Source organism: Sebastes fasciatus, chromosome 7 (genome assembly GCF_043250625.1).
Source record: "Sebastes fasciatus isolate fSebFas1 chromosome 7, fSebFas1.pri, whole genome shotgun sequence".
NCBI classification, from domain to species: Eukaryota; Metazoa; Chordata; class Actinopteri; order Perciformes; family Sebastidae; genus Sebastes; species Sebastes fasciatus.
The window spans coordinates 4,071,556-4,087,246 of record NC_133801.1 but is presented as its reverse complement, the minus strand read 5'-3'; the positions used below and the strand labels follow the sequence as shown (position 1 = coordinate 4,087,246).

General features: G+C 38.3%; 1 protein-coding gene across 1 annotated transcript; it reads left to right on the top strand.

The window, feature by feature from the left end:
* The first annotated feature begins 1,523 nt into the window (after positions 1–1,523).
* On the top strand, positions 1,524–14,972 carry ercc2 (excision repair cross-complementation group 2). The gene is made up of 23 exons (XM_074641080.1): positions 1,524–1,714; positions 3,449–3,548; positions 3,826–3,903; positions 4,032–4,094; positions 4,710–4,823; positions 5,212–5,328; positions 6,030–6,146; positions 6,547–6,670; positions 6,992–7,088; positions 7,581–7,714; positions 7,853–8,021; positions 8,211–8,329; positions 8,547–8,616; positions 9,738–9,807; positions 10,390–10,491; positions 10,937–11,000; positions 11,704–11,825; positions 12,124–12,216; positions 12,572–12,644; positions 12,754–12,824; positions 13,135–13,278; positions 13,490–13,633; positions 13,808–14,972. Exons 1-23 carry the CDS (start codon positions 1,710–1,712, stop codon positions 13,898–13,900), a joined length of 2,283 nt encoding a protein of 760 aa, XP_074497181.1. The 5' UTR covers positions 1,524–1,709; the 3' UTR covers positions 13,901–14,972.
* Positions 14,973–15,691: the final 719 nt, after the last annotated feature.

Below are 15,691 nucleotides of genomic sequence, written 5' to 3'. Positions count from 1 at the left end.
GTTACAGCACATGATAATCTGTATTTTTTCCACTGAAGAATGTGGTGTTGTAAATTCTAAATGTGTCCCTTTTATTTTGAAATCACCGGAAATGGTAGTACGCTTTTACCTCAGCAGTGACGTTGACTTTATTAATGTAGCAGGTTGCAGTTCCTCGTTGTGTCCACTAGAGGGCAGTAAGCTTCCTCAGTAGCACTCAGTGTAATGTCGCTGTGACTCACTGCGCCCTCTGGTGGTCACACTGTGGAACTGCAACACTTTAAATTAGTAAAGCTAACGTCACTGCTGACTTGATAGCATACTACCACTTCCGGTGAACCCTTTCAAAATACAGGGACAAAAACAAGCATTTTAGAAATGAATAGAAATGGTCTGGATTTAAAAATAATGTCATAGTATATTTTGCCTGCTGTTTGCATGTGCCAAACACCATGACTTTTCATAGATAGATAGATAGATAGATGTATGTACTTTATTGATCCCAAATTGGGAAATTCTTGTGTTACAGCAGCAGGTTATCCAAACAATGCACAGGAACAGTAAATATACATATCAACACTAGAGATATATATAGATATATATAGTATACACAATATAAAGAATATATTAGAATACATTATAAATACTACAACTAGGTTAGAAAATATAAAATATAAACATAGAATAACAATAACATAGTATATACAATAGCAAAGTGTTCAAAGTCAGGTCTCTTGAGGGAAACAGTAGACAAAATATACTATGGCATTTTTTTTTAAAATTTTAAATAGTTATTATTTTTAAAATTTAAATAGACATTATTTTTTATTTAAATTAGTTATTATTTTTTAAAATTTAAATAGACATTTATTAAAATTTAAATTAGTTATTATTTTTTAAATTTTAAATAGACATTATTTTTTAATTTAAATTAGTTATTATTTTTTTTATTTTAAATAGACATTATTTTTTAAAATTTAAATAGACACAATTTTTTATTTAAATTAGTTATTATTTTTTAAAATTTAAATAGACATTATTTATTAAAATTTAAATGAGTTATTATTTTTTAATTTTAAATAGACATTATTTTTTAATTTAAATGAGTTATTATTTTTTTTAATTTAAATAGACATTATTTATTAAAATTTAAATTAGTTATTATTTTTTAATTTTAAATAGACATTATTTTTTAATTTAAATGAGTTATTATTTTTTTTAATTTAAATAGACATTATTTATTAAAATTTAAATTAGTTATTATTTTTTAATTTTAAATAGACATTATTTTTTAATTTAAATGAGTTATTATTATTTTTTATTTTAAATAGACATTATTTTTTTAAATTTAAATAGACAAAAAAAAATTATATTAATTAGTTATTATTTTTAAAAATTTAAATAGACATTATTTTTTTAAATTTAAATTAGTTATTATTTTTTAATTTAAGTTTTTAAAAGAAACGCATTTAGATAAAAGAGCTTATATGTTGTTCCGCTTCAGTCCGGCAGGTGGCGGTGGCGCCATAAACACTGAAGAAGAAGAAGAAACAGGAAGTAGAAGAAGAAGAAACAGGAAGTAGAAGAAGAAGAAGAAGAAGAGTCGGAGCAGCTTCAGTAGTAGTTTGTGTTTTTGTCTTTTTAACAAACATTAAAGTTATAAATTACAATTTAAAAACAGAGAAAGTGACTGAGAAAGAAGAGGAGCGACTGCTACACGTTCTACCAACATGAAGTGAGTTTTTTTCTCCTAAAACAGGAAAGATAAAGATGAATCCTGGCAGACAATGTGGACTGTTGCTGCTTGATTACATCAGATCTACCAAACATCACCTGACATCATGCAGCTAAAGTCACATTAAACCTGACATCATGCAGCTAAAGTCACATTAAACCTGACATCATGCAGCTAAAGTCACATTAAACCCGACATCATGCAGCTAAAGTCACATTAAACCTGACATCATGCAGCTAAAGTCACATTAAACCCGACATCATGCAGCTAAAGTCACATTAAACCCGACATCATGCAGCTAAAGTCACATTAAACCCGACATCATGCAGCTAAAGTCACATTAAACCTGACATCATGCAGCTAAAGTCACATTAAACCTGACATCATGCAGCTAAAGTCACATTAAACCCGACATCATGCAGCTAAAGTCACATTAAACCTGACATCATGCAGCTAAAGTCACATTAAACCCGACATCATGCAGCTAAAGTCACATTAAACCTGACATCATGCAGCTAAAGTCACATTAAACCTGACATCATGCAGCTAAAGTCACATTAAACCTGACATCATGCAGCTAAAGTCACATTAAACCTGACATCATGCAGCTAAAGTCACATTAAACCTGACATCATGCAGCTAAAGTCACATTAAACCTGACATCATGCAGCTAAAGTCACATTAAACCTGACATCATGAAGCTAAAGTCACATTAAACCCGACATCATGCAGCTAAAGTCACATTAAACCTGACATCATGCAGCTAAAGTCACATTAAACCTGACATCATGCAGCTAAAGTCACATTAAACCTGACATCATGCAGCTAAAGTCACATTAAACCTGACATCATGCAGCTGAAGTCACATTAAACCTGACATCATGAAGCTAAAGTCACATTAAACCTGACATCATGCAGCTAAAGTCACATTAAACCTGACATCATGAAGCTAAAGTCACATTAAACCTGACATCATGCAGCTGAAGTCACATTAAACCTGACATCATGCAGCTGAAGTCACATTAAACCTGACATCATGCAGCTAAAGTCACATTAAACCTGACATCATGAAGCTAAAGTCACATTAAACCTGACATCATGCAGCTGAAGTCACATTAAACCTGACATCATGCAGCTAAAGTCACATTAAACCCGACATCATGCAGCTGAAGTCACATTAAACCCGACACTGACTGCTACAGTTTAGTCAGGTTGTCCTCTTTAGGTCAGTCTGTGTGTTATTGTATAATTAGCTGTAAGTGATTCATGTTTTTTTGTTGTTTTTTACATTTATCTTTTGCTTTTGCAATATATTGTTATTAATTGTTTTTTTATTGGTTTGATGGTTTTATTGACACATTAATTACTTATTGATTGTTTTCTTCCATTTACATGCATGTTCTTTTTAAATATCTATATATTGTAATTTGCTCAATGAATTGTAATTATGTATAAATATGTTTTTGTTTTTATTTAGTTCTTTTTCTATTTTTATTTATTATTGAATTGACGCTTTGGCAATATTGTTCACCTGACAGTCATGACAATACAGCAAATTGAAATGAATTGAATTGATCGTCAACCCTAACTTAGCTTCATTAGCTACACATGTCTGGTTCGTTCACTTTGTAGCTTCCAAACTAGCATTGTTCCTGTGTTATATTACACTTACAGAGATGCAGAGATGCAGATTGTCTCGCAGCATGTGAGATGAAGTTGTTGTTTTTATTGCAGGCTCAACATCGAGGGTCTGTTGGTGTATTTTCCATATGACTACATCTATCCTGAGCAGTACTCCTACATGCTTGAGCTGAAGAGGACTCTGGATGCCAAGGTGGGTGATGTTTAGACAGATAGACAGATAGACAGATAGACAGATAGATAGATAGATAGATAGATAGATAGTAACTTTATTGATCCCGAGGGAAATTCAAGTGTCACCAGGGCGATTTGTCCTATAAATACAGGGACCCAGTTTGTCTCCTAGCGACTGATGAAACACGAGTCAAGTGTGGAGTTTAAATTATCGTCATGTACTGCATCAGTGGTAGGACAGCTACGCAGAGTTAACTTTGTGTGTTTTGTTGTCATCCCATGCTGTTTATGTTCAGGGTCATGGAGTCCTGGAGATGCCATCGGGAACAGGGAAGACCATCTCTCTGTTGTCTCTCATTGTTGCCTACCAAAAGGTGAGTTTAGATGTGTTTTCAGGTTGTATTGGAGTTAATGCTCCGCTGTGGCTTCCCACCAGCTGTGCCACATGAACACCTTAATATGTTGTGTTCTCTCTCTCTCTCTCTCTCTCTCTCTCTCTCAGACCTTTCCTTTGGAAGTGAGCAAGCTAATATACTGCTCCAGAACAGTTCCCGAGATCGAGAAGGTGAGTCAATGTCAATTAAAATCACACTCGGCACAAAGTGAAAAGTGTAATTCAGAGGACATAGAGGTTTAATCCCAACAACAACCGTTTATCCTTTCTGACTTTAGACACACAAGAAATACTTTTAAAACAGTATGGAGAAAATGCTTTAACGGGATAGTTTGGGTGTTTTGAAGTGGGGTTGTATGAGGTACTGATCCATAGTCAGTGTATTACCTACACTAGATGGAGTTTGGAGTACCAGCACGGGAGCAAAGCGTCGTACTGCTGTGGACGGGGGCAGCAGCTAAACAGAATTTAGACACCTAAAACAATCAATATCAGTTTAAGTGTACGCTATATTTAGAGTATTTTCACTGCTTTACCCAGCCATCAGACAGCTCTTTCTGACAGGGAATTGAAGCCGTTATATTCATCTGTGTTCTCGCCAAAACCACCAGACACTGTAATTTTACCGCGCAGAACACAGGGGGTTACTGGTCTACCGGTGCCTCGATCAGTTAGTTTGTTTGTGATTTTATGTGACTTTGGTTAGTTCGGATTCACTGTCAACTGAACTATGCCTTTAAAAACCAGCATAACTTGTATCGTATATTTGATCTGCTGTCTGATCAGGTCGTGGAGGAGCTGAGGAAGTTGATGGAGTATTATTCCAAGGAAACAGGACAGAGCAACAACTTCCTGGCTCTGGCACTTTCCTCCAGAAAAAACCTCTGCATCCACCCGGAGGTACAAACTGCTGCTGCACAGGACAAATCAAACTACCAGCTGGTCACAGGGCCGTTTCTCTCACTAGGAAAGGAAGTATAGGAAAATGTTCAATGTTTGCACTTTTTCTAAAAGTTCTAAAGTTTATTGTTGTAGGACTAATTTTATTTATGGTAAAGATAGCTATTTGTTCTCCCCACAAGTTCAAACTATCCTACTTTGAAAACTGATAATAAATATAGTTGAAATGATATGGAAATGTACAATGTTTATTTTATTTTAGGCTATAGGACGCAGATTAGACATAATGAGGTTTGGGCTTTTGCTTGGTGAAAATTTTAGTAGCTGGACCTCTTTGATTTTTAATGGTCTAAAGGGTTGAATAGATGCTTCGTCTGCTTTTATCCAGGTGAGTGCTCTGCGCTTCGGTAAGGAGGTTGATGGGAAGTGCCACAGTCTGACAGCATCCTACATTCGTGCACAACACCGCAGCGACCCCGACGTGCCTGTGTGTCAATTTTATGAGGTAAGAAGTCACCTGAATTCACCCAGTTCAGACCAGCTGGTGTTTTTCAACTGAAGTAGAAGTAGACGAGGCAGGTTGAACATTACAATTACATTTTTACAACCTCTTGCCCTCTCCTCTCTGCTCTGTGTAAACTGCCTGCAGATCAGTCGAAATTTCACTGATTTTATTGTCACATGACCGTCAGTCTCAGCCAAATCTTTTATGGCCTCCCTGTTGCATTGAGGTGCGCAGAATTTAATGTTTTTACAAGATCTGGTTTGTGCAAACAGTTTATTTTTGGCGAAATTTTAATGTGTAGAATATTTTTGGCTTAGATTTGGTTGTTTTTCCTGACTGAAAACATACATGACAACATACATCTTCTTGTAAATTTGAAGATTTACAGATAAGTTCTGTTTTTACAGTTTCTGGCTGTGATAAACATGCAGAAATTAAAGAAAACATGGGAAGTTATGGGGTTCAGAGGGTGTTTCCAAATGTTTTTTGACTTAAATCTTTTATCTCTCTTTTGGAGTAAAACATCTCAGAAGGTGTAGAGTCTGCTTTGCTGTCACATTGGATGGATACATTCAGGATTCCCACCATGTGGACCAGAGTTAATGTGATTTAGTCTGCTTTGTTGTCAGCTTTAGTGTACATGCTCGTATCTGTCTGCTGCTCTTGTTACGACGTCCCGTCGTTCTGATTTGTGTCTGCAGGATTTTGATTCATTCGGCCGACAGGTGCCTCTTCCTCCTGGCGTCTACAACCTCGACGACCTGAAGGACTACGGCAGGAGGAAAGGCTGGTGTCCTTATTATCTGGCACGCTACTCAGTACGTTGCACTACAGACTTCTGCAAACATGAAACGCATAGCCTGGTGTGAAAAATGCTCTCCTAGTATTTTGTGAAAGCCGTTACCGGGTGGATTCGTAGTTGGCTAATCTGAAAACAAAGGCAGATCATTTTCATTGATTGTTTTATTAATTGAAAACTTCTCTTCTGCACGTTTGAGATGCTCGTAGTGGGAATCCAGCAGTTTGCAATAAAGTATGTAAATGTTTCTCATTAAGAGGAACGTTTGGTTGCTGCTTCTGGCAAATCTGGAACTAATCTGACACAGTTACTCTTTACTGAAATAATGTCATAATATAATTTTAAGATGTTTCACAAAGGTTGGTGTCGTATCTCTTAGCTTGTCCCGTTTTCTCCCTCCTGTCTTTATTTCCTCTCAGATCCTGCACGCCAACATTGTGGTGTACAGTTACCACTACCTGCTGGACCCCAAGATAGCTGACCTGGTGTCCAAAGAGCTGGCCAAGAACTCTGTAGTGGTGTTTGACGAGGCTCATAATATAGGTGAGGGGATGAACTGAGTATCATTTCCGTGTTTCGCATGTGGTCAGCAAAATAGACCGCAGATTAACCTTTTGCTTTTAACTCAGTTATTTACAATTGAGCACACCTTTTCTGTCTAAATGAATGAATATAAATGGCATTTATAATGACATGACAAATTCAATTATTGATGGGCATAATCAAAGACAAGATTGTCTGGCAGTAGCTGTGCCGCAGCAGCAACGTCATCATCATCATCTCAACATGAGTGAATGTAAAGTTGACTCATTTGAAGAGATTTAATGTCTCATCTTTTCATCCGACACCTCTTTGTCTCCTCAGACAACGTGTGCATCGACTCCATGAGTGTGAACATCACCAGACGAACACTTGACCGCTGCCAGACCAATGTGGACACTCTTCAGAGCACCATACTCAAGTAAGAGGCTGGCTGAGGTCACCAGCAAGTGTACTGAGACATTCAGCTCATTGAGTTAATCTCAGTTCACTTTAATTCCATCTACATTTCCCGTCTTTTCCTCACATCTTAATTTCTCAGTCCACAAAGGAAACAACGTTTTTCTCAACCGTCATCTGGAGTGACGTCCATTTCTGAGCCGCCAGTCCACTTTAACAGCTCTGTAGTCTTTTGGTGGCTTTTATTTGCACATATATGTACGATCAAAATAAGAAAAGATGACACAACAGAATGTGAAATTAGCCAAGCGGCAACCTCCGGGCTGAAGAAATTAATTATAGAATTAAAAAAAAAACTTGCTGTTAATCAGATCTACTGATATCACAAATCCACTCTATTTTATTCCAACCGTATCCTCGGTAAGTGAGGAGAGATCAAATGATGGAATTGTGGGATGTACTGATCAACTTTCTGTTGTCATCTCTGCCCCGCCTCCTCTCTGGTGTCTGACAGGATAAAGGAGACGGACGCTGCCAAACTGAATATGGAGTACAGGCGATTGGTGGAGGGGCTGAAGGAAGCCAATGTTGCCAGGGAAACGGACATCTACCTCTCAAATCCTGTGTTACCAGATGAAATTCTTAAAGGTACTGCCGTCAAATTAATTTGTTTTTGGTTTCATTCTTCATCTTTTCATTGAGTTTAGAATGATGGTTCAGACAAAAACACAAAACACAAAACTGAAACCCCCTCTCTCTCTCTCTCTCTCTCGCTCTCTCTCTCAGAGGCAGTCCCTGGAACTATTCGCACAGCGGAGCACTTTGTTGGTTTCCTGAGACGTTTCCTGGAGTATCTGAAGTCCCGTCTGAGAGTCCATCATGTCGTACAGGAGAGCGCCCCGCAGTTCCTCAAAGACATCTTCGACAAAGTCTGCATCGACCGCAAGCCTCTCAGGTCAGTGTTGGCTACGGCAACGCATTAAAACTGAAATCACCTAAAGGAATACATTTATCCATTTGTATCTCAGACACTCACCCCGCATTTGATTGAATTCTTGGAAGAAAACTTTGTTTTTCTGGCATGTATCCACAGTGAACGGAGAATCAATAATAATCTTTTATCCGTCCCGCTGCGTCTCTCCAGGTTTTGTGCAGAGCGGTTGCAGTCTTTACTACGAACTCTGGAGATTGCCGACATCGCAGACTTCTCAGCTGTTACTCTCATCTCTAACTTTGCTACCCTGGTCAGCACCTACAGCCAAGGTACTAGAACACTTAACAGACACTGTAGCTGCTGTAAGATGTGCGGTAGAAGTCAGATTTAAATGTTTATTATGTTTTGTTATGGTGATGTTTTCTCCAATCACTGCTTCTGCTGTATAAACACAATGGGGAAAGTGCTCATTGTAGTTTTTTATCATAGTGCAGTATGCTTTAGTTTCAACAAATCTTTTGTTTGCTTCTCTCTCTGTGTCTGAAGGTTTCACCATCATCATCGAGCCCTTTGAAGACAGAACTCCAACCATCGCCAACCCTGTGCTGCACTTCAGGTGGGCTTGAATTTAATTGTTATTGATTTAAAGGGGACATATCATGCTCAGTTTCAGGTTCATACTTGTATTTTGGGTTTCTACTAGATTATGTTTACATGCCAGCTGAAAGTTAGTAACGTTACCCGTTAGCAGCCGGTGGGCAGCACAGTCCTACTGGGCTAAATAACTAAGCTACTAACGTTAACGGCGGTTATGATGCGTTCAAGCGCAGTTCAGTAAAAATGAGTATTGGGCGAAGGTAAATTATAACATTCATGTTGTTCATGTATCATGAGGTGTTCAAATGTAAACTCGTAAAATTTAGTTTTTGGTGAGAAACTTGAATAAATCCAGATGTTTGAAGGAGATGTCTTCACAGCAATATAAAATAGATAATAAAGAGGGAATTATGACCTGTTTAACTTCCTAACACTACCTTTAAACAGCTTATAATACATTATTAAAACTACTAATGCCAAGATTTTTTTCTTTTAAATCAAAGCAAATATTTAAATAAAAATACAATAATTTATTTCCTAATCATTTGAATTGTGTTTTTTTATGCAAATAACCACTACAGATGACAAAAATAAAGTACATGTACCCTCACAACTCCGAAAAATGGGGCTCTCCCAGAAGCTACAGTGTAATTCGAACTCTGTAATTTACCACGCATATAAGGTTTTTCATGTAAAATATATCGAACATTGAATGACATCAGATCTAAAATCTTATTCCTTCATTTAGCGCAGAGATTTCAGAAGTGGCAGATAAAATACTTGCCTGCGACAGTGGCAGGAAGTGAAAAAAGTTAATTTCAGACCCTGATTCCCCCTCTGTCTGAAATCATTTATTTTAGTAATCGAGTATTCTACCGATTATTCCATCAATTAATCGAGTAATCAGATAAAAAACACTTTGCTTTATTAAGGAGCAATAGTAAATATACAACAGAGAAAGACGTGTCTCTAAAATGATAAATTATTAAAATGAAGTAATTGGTTTCCTTTTTAGAAAAATCTACATTTCCATTACTTAAAGTGTAACAATAATATAATGATGCAGGAGTAAATCAGTGTGATATAAAACAGTGAAACATCAGGTTAACATGTGACTGTTCTGATCTTTGTTCCTCTCAGCTGTATGGACCCGTCTATTGCCATCAAACCTGTTTTTCAAAGATTTCAGTCAGTCATCATCACCTCGGGGGTAAGTTCTACTTTCTTCTCTGCTCAGTTTATAGTTTCATATAATTCACAAGATTTTTGCCTTTATGGCTTTGAAAAAAAATAAATCTCAGGCTGTGTATGCAGAGTGGGGAACAGTTAAAGCAAAGAATAGTTTTCTTTTTTTGTTTTAATATTGTTTAATTTGAGCAGATAACTTAAGTTCTTCTCCCTTCATTCCTCCTCTGATGATAAATCGGTGCACCTCTTACTGAAGACTTTACATATAATCTTGCTTCTTAAAATATAATCCTGTGTTTCATTCGTGTAATGTTTGACTGAGTTTCCCTGCAGTCTTCATTCAGTCACTAAAACTTATGTCAGTGTACTTTGATGAATTACTTTGTTTAAAATGTTCCACAGTTGGTAGCGAATTATTGCCATTTTTATTCACACCGATATCCTGAATATTAAATGTATTCCTTCATTTATTCTGGAAGGTTATTTGATTGTCTGCTTCACACAAAGTCTGTGTTCCCCCCAAACAAATGACTGTAGATGTGCACCGATAAATGAATTCCTGCTCTCTTGTTGACTCTCCTCTCCGTCTGTTTGACCTCTTTAGACTCTCTCTCCGCTGGACATCTATCCCAGAATCCTTGACTTCCGCCCTGTTACCATGGCATCCTTCACCATGACGCTGGCACGGACCTGCCTCTGCCCTCTGGTGCGTAACTGCACTTTCACCTCGTTCACACTTGGTTTTTAAAACGCGTCTGGGCGATCGGATCACAAGTGGACAGCGCTAAATACAAGTGTAAATTTACACTTGTAAATGACCACCTTTGGTCATTTACCAAGGAATAGATCCAGTCTCTATTGTTTAGATTTCTTCTTCTTTTCATTTCCGGCAGACCAGGCACAGGAAGTGCATTAATGTCAGGTGTGAACAGGGCCTCAGACACACATTCAACAACACACTCACTCTGGTGGATTACAAACAAAAATTATGGAACTATTCAAAGACAATTTGTATCCTAAAAACACAGCATCCTTGACCGCATTCAAAACCTTTATCACATAATTTCCACACTAAAAATTGCATTTACTGATTGTTGTTGTTGTTGTTGTTGAAGTTTTTGTGTTTTTGTTCCTCTGTTTTGTCTACATAGATCGTTGGAAGGGGAAATGATCAGGTGGCCCTGAGCTCAAAGTTTGAGACCAGAGAAGACTTCGGTTAGTAGAAACGTCTCTGTCATTATTTATTAGAGCATGATGTCCTAAAGGCAGTATCACATGATGATATGACCATAAAAATAAAATACTTATTTGGTGAAAATTGCAGCTATACGACGTATTAGGGTCATTGTAGGTTTAAAAAAAAAAAAATACAGATCAGGGTAATATTCAGAGAAAAGATTAAAGTCATAAATTTATGAGAAAAAAACTCAAACTCTCTGAGATTAAAGTCACAAATTTAGCCGCCGTCTGAATTTTGCTCATAAATTAGTGATCTTACGCCAAAAACACACCAGAGCAGCATCATGTAGCAAGCTGCTCTGCATTGTCTATAAAAGCTGCGTCGGCGGCTCCTAAGCTCAGCAAGCTGCGGTTGTTTGATTTTGCGGCGAAATACGGCCAAACTAAAAGTTGGGGAAAGTTTAACATACAGCGATAAATTTGTGACTTTAATCTCCGAGAATTTCTGATTTGTTTTCTCGCAAATCTGTGATTTAATAATCTCAGAGAATATCCAATAATATTACTCCCACGACTCCGTAATTATATATATATATTTTTTACTTCAATGGCTCTAATACGTTGTCGTGCAGCTATGACATAAATATACACACATTTTTCATTTTCCTAAAACAGTTCTAAAAACAAAACATCTTGTTCTTTGTTCAAATTAACAAAATATATATTTTTTTGTTTCCAGCTGTGATTCGTAACTATGGCAACCTACTTCTAGAGATGTCCGCGGTCGTTCCCGACGGCATCGTGGCGTTCTTCACCAGCTACGTCTACATGGAGAACATCGTGGCGTCGTGGTATGAACAGGTCAGTGTGTGGACAGACAGATGCAGCACACACACACACACACACACACACACACCCGGGAGACTGTGCTGGTTCCTTTAAACATGGATCCTAATTTATCTTCTCACTTATAACCAAAATACTACTAATATTCATATTTTTAAATATTTGTATCATTGAAACAGAATAGAATTTGTGTCAGCAAGCATTTGGTATAAATTGTTTTATTCCAAAGAGCATTATCTCTTTGTATATGGAAGGAAGCACCGTTTACATTATGTGTGTTTTTGTACATGTTTGTTTGTTTGTTTGTTTGCAGGGCATCCTGGAGAACATCCAGAGAAACAAGCTGATCTTCATTGAGACTCCAGATGCTGCCGAGACGAGCATGGCCCTGGAGAAATACCAGGAGGTCAGAGAGACACCTGTCATCTTAATTTATACATATTAGTAGTAGTAGTAGATATGTTTCAAATATTTGTAGTTTGGGGGATAAAAACAGCTTCTGTTAAACGATCTTCAGTTTAATGATATAAAACAGAAAAGCAGGAAATCTCCACATCTGAGAGGCTGAAAACGTCATTATCTGACATTTCTGCGTGACAAATTACTTTAATGATTTCAGGATTATTATTATTAGTTGGCAATTATTTTTCTGTTGATCGACTAATCGTTGCAAACTCATGGAAATATTCTATCCTCCTGTTCTCCTGGTGGGTCGCAGACTTTTGACCTCTGACCTTTCTCTGTCTCTCTCTGCTCTTCAGGCATGTGAGAACGGCAGAGGAGCCATCCTCCTGTCTGTGGCCAGGGGAAAGGTGTCTGAAGGAATAGATTTCGGTATGCAACACATTTCTTTATGGTTATATTCAATATAAAGATTTATTGTGATTTAATATGTCGGTATGTTGAGTTCCAACATAATAACTTTGCTCTGTTTTCTGTTCAGTGCACCACTTTGGGCGGGCAGTCATCATGTTTGGAGTTCCTTATGTTTACACACAGAGTCGCATCCTAAAGGTCAGAACCATCACTCACTCTTATTATAAAATCCTACTATATAATACTACATTTATCCTCTGTCATTTTATATTTTGAGAGCCAGCATTTTGTGTGAAATTTCCACTGCACTCAAATATTCCAACGATGCAATGAAAAAAAAGTGTTGATGGCTGATTGAAAACAGTTTCAACAAAAAACTGAACATAACTTTCATGTTTTTGTATTAATCCTGTCTGTGCAATTGTCCTTCTTCTCAGTCTCAGTTTTACTGTCATCACTCTGTTCATAGCTTAACAATCTTTCTTCCTCACCGACTCGCATGTTTCAGGCTCGTCTGGAGTACCTTCGGGATCAGTTTCAGATCAGAGAGAATGACTTCCTGACGTTTGATGCCATGCGTCACGCGGCCCAGTGTGTGGGCAGAGTCATCAGAGGCAAGACCGACTACGGACTCATGATCTTTGCTGACAAGGTTTGTGACATTTCTACCCCGTCTATATTTTGTCCCTTGACCCCGCTATAATACAACATGCCTATAAACACAATTTCTTAGTGTCATCCTGCTTCAAATTCACTGCTGGTAGGTCCCATTACAACCACAGTCTTTTGCTCCTGTCAAGTTACTTTAAGGCTAGAATCAGTTTTATTGCTCTGAGTGAGATGCCTCCCTCTCCCCTCCACAGCGTTACGCCCGAGCAGACAAACGTGGGAAGCTTCCTCGCTGGATTCAGGAACACATCAGTGACGGCAGTCTGAACCTCACCGTGGACGAGACCGTCCAGCTCTCCAAGCACTTCCTGCGACAGATGGCTCAGCCTTTCAGACAGGTACAACTCACGCCTGCCAAGAACCACACACACGTGTAAAATCTGAGCTTGAAATGTGTTCTTTTTGTGCCTTTCAGCTGGCTGAAGAGTCATTTAGCAAAATATGGAAAGTTGTACGCACCTTCTTGTTTCCAGAATATATACCTGTCTCTAATAATCTCTCTCTCTCCCCAGGAGGACCAGTTGGGTCTGTCTCTGTTGACTCTCGAGCAGCTGGAGTCGGAGGAGATGCTGCAGAAAATCACTAAGATCGCTCATCAGAACTGAAGGTGACATATTTATACACTGCGTAATGTCATCACCCATGATGAGGTCAGCAGCCGTTACAATGACATCATGAGAACTGGGTCAGATGCAACTTTAAACCTATTTGGTGTGCTAGATGTTCAGGGTTTACCACATCAGGGCAGTTATAGTAGATATGGGTCAGAAAGTTGGTTATCACAATATAAACCAAACTCCTTCAAAGAAGCTCTTTTTCTTTATGTATTTAACTCCACCTATCTGGTAAACAGAACACGTGTTGGCCCAGTTCTAGTTGTTACAGTAAGGATTTCTGACTGTAGTAATAGTAATTACACAGGTCTGAACCTCAGAAAAAGCACAAGCATTCAGTATTTCATGTCACTCACTGTCATCCATAATGAATCCTTTCCATTATTATGACAAAACCTTTACTTGACATTAAACTCCTGAAGCATTTTTAGAGTACTGTAGTTTAAAGAAAAACACATTTATTACTTTTCGAACCAGAAATGAATAAAGGGAAAATTCGCCACCGTTTTATGTGGATGGCCAATCAGTGCTGATGGTAAATGTGCTCGATTGAAGCAATACATTCCTCAGTGCGTGCTGTATTGACAGAGAAAGCGGAGTCGTGCCAGAGGATATGGCCGGCGGGGACCTTCCGGGCATCAGAAGCTCGTGCGCAATGCATCCTGGTACATGTAGGCACTACCAGCACAGCTCCGCAAGCAGGAGAGCTCAGCTTTCTCGGTCAATATAGCGCACACTGAGGAAGTATTGCATCAATTGACTAAATTTACCATCAACACTTTATTGAACATCCACATAAAAGGTACAAAATGTCCCTTTAACGCATGTTGAGCTGATACGTAAACAAGACAAGCAAATGTGTTAAAAATAAGTTGTATAAACTACAGAAATGTTTCATCTGTGGGTGTAACATCGGTCCATATAGCGTCTGTCATACAGACAAGACTACTGTTAGTTTCCTTTGCTACTGCAACTGTAACTGTACATATTCACATTTTATACTGAACATATTTGTGTATCTGTTTTTCAAACAGGAAGTTGGAAAATAAATGTTTGTATTTAACATTTGGTTTGTGTTTTTCTTCTTAGGAAAGTGTTTTAATCTCAGAAATAATTTTTTAAAGAGGCTGTGTATGCTTTTACGGCCGCCACTCTGCACTGCTCTCATACAGCGGTTACAGCTGATAACGCCGTTCCGACCGACGTCGTCGTCTCCGGTAAACACTGTTGGTTCTATCTGAACTTTTGCCGTCGTTTCCGCTGTTAGCACAGCTGTTGCCATGTTGAGAGCAGTGCGGAGGTAATAGAAATGCTCCTAATCTTGCATTTAGCACCTTTAAATAATTTGACTTTACACTAGCAGCCCTTTAAAAAAACACCATCCATCCATCTGCAACCGCTTATCCCGTTAGGGGTCGCGGGGGGGCTGGAGCCGATCCCAGCCGACATTGGGCGAAGGCAGGGTACACCCTGGACAGGTCGCCAGTCCATCGCAGGGCTGACACATAGAGACATACAACCATTCACACCTACGGGCAATTTTAGAGTCCACAATTAACCTAACCTGCATGTCTTTGGACTGTGGGAGGAAACCGGAGTACCCGGAGAAAACCCACGCTAACACGGGGAGAACATGCAAACTCCACACAGAAAGGTCCCAAGCCGGATTCGAACCTGCAACCCTCTAGCTGTGAGGCGCCAGTGCTAACCACTGCACCACCGTGCAGCCCCTTAAAAAAACACACTATACTTTAAACCCTAAAAGACAAAACAATATTTCCA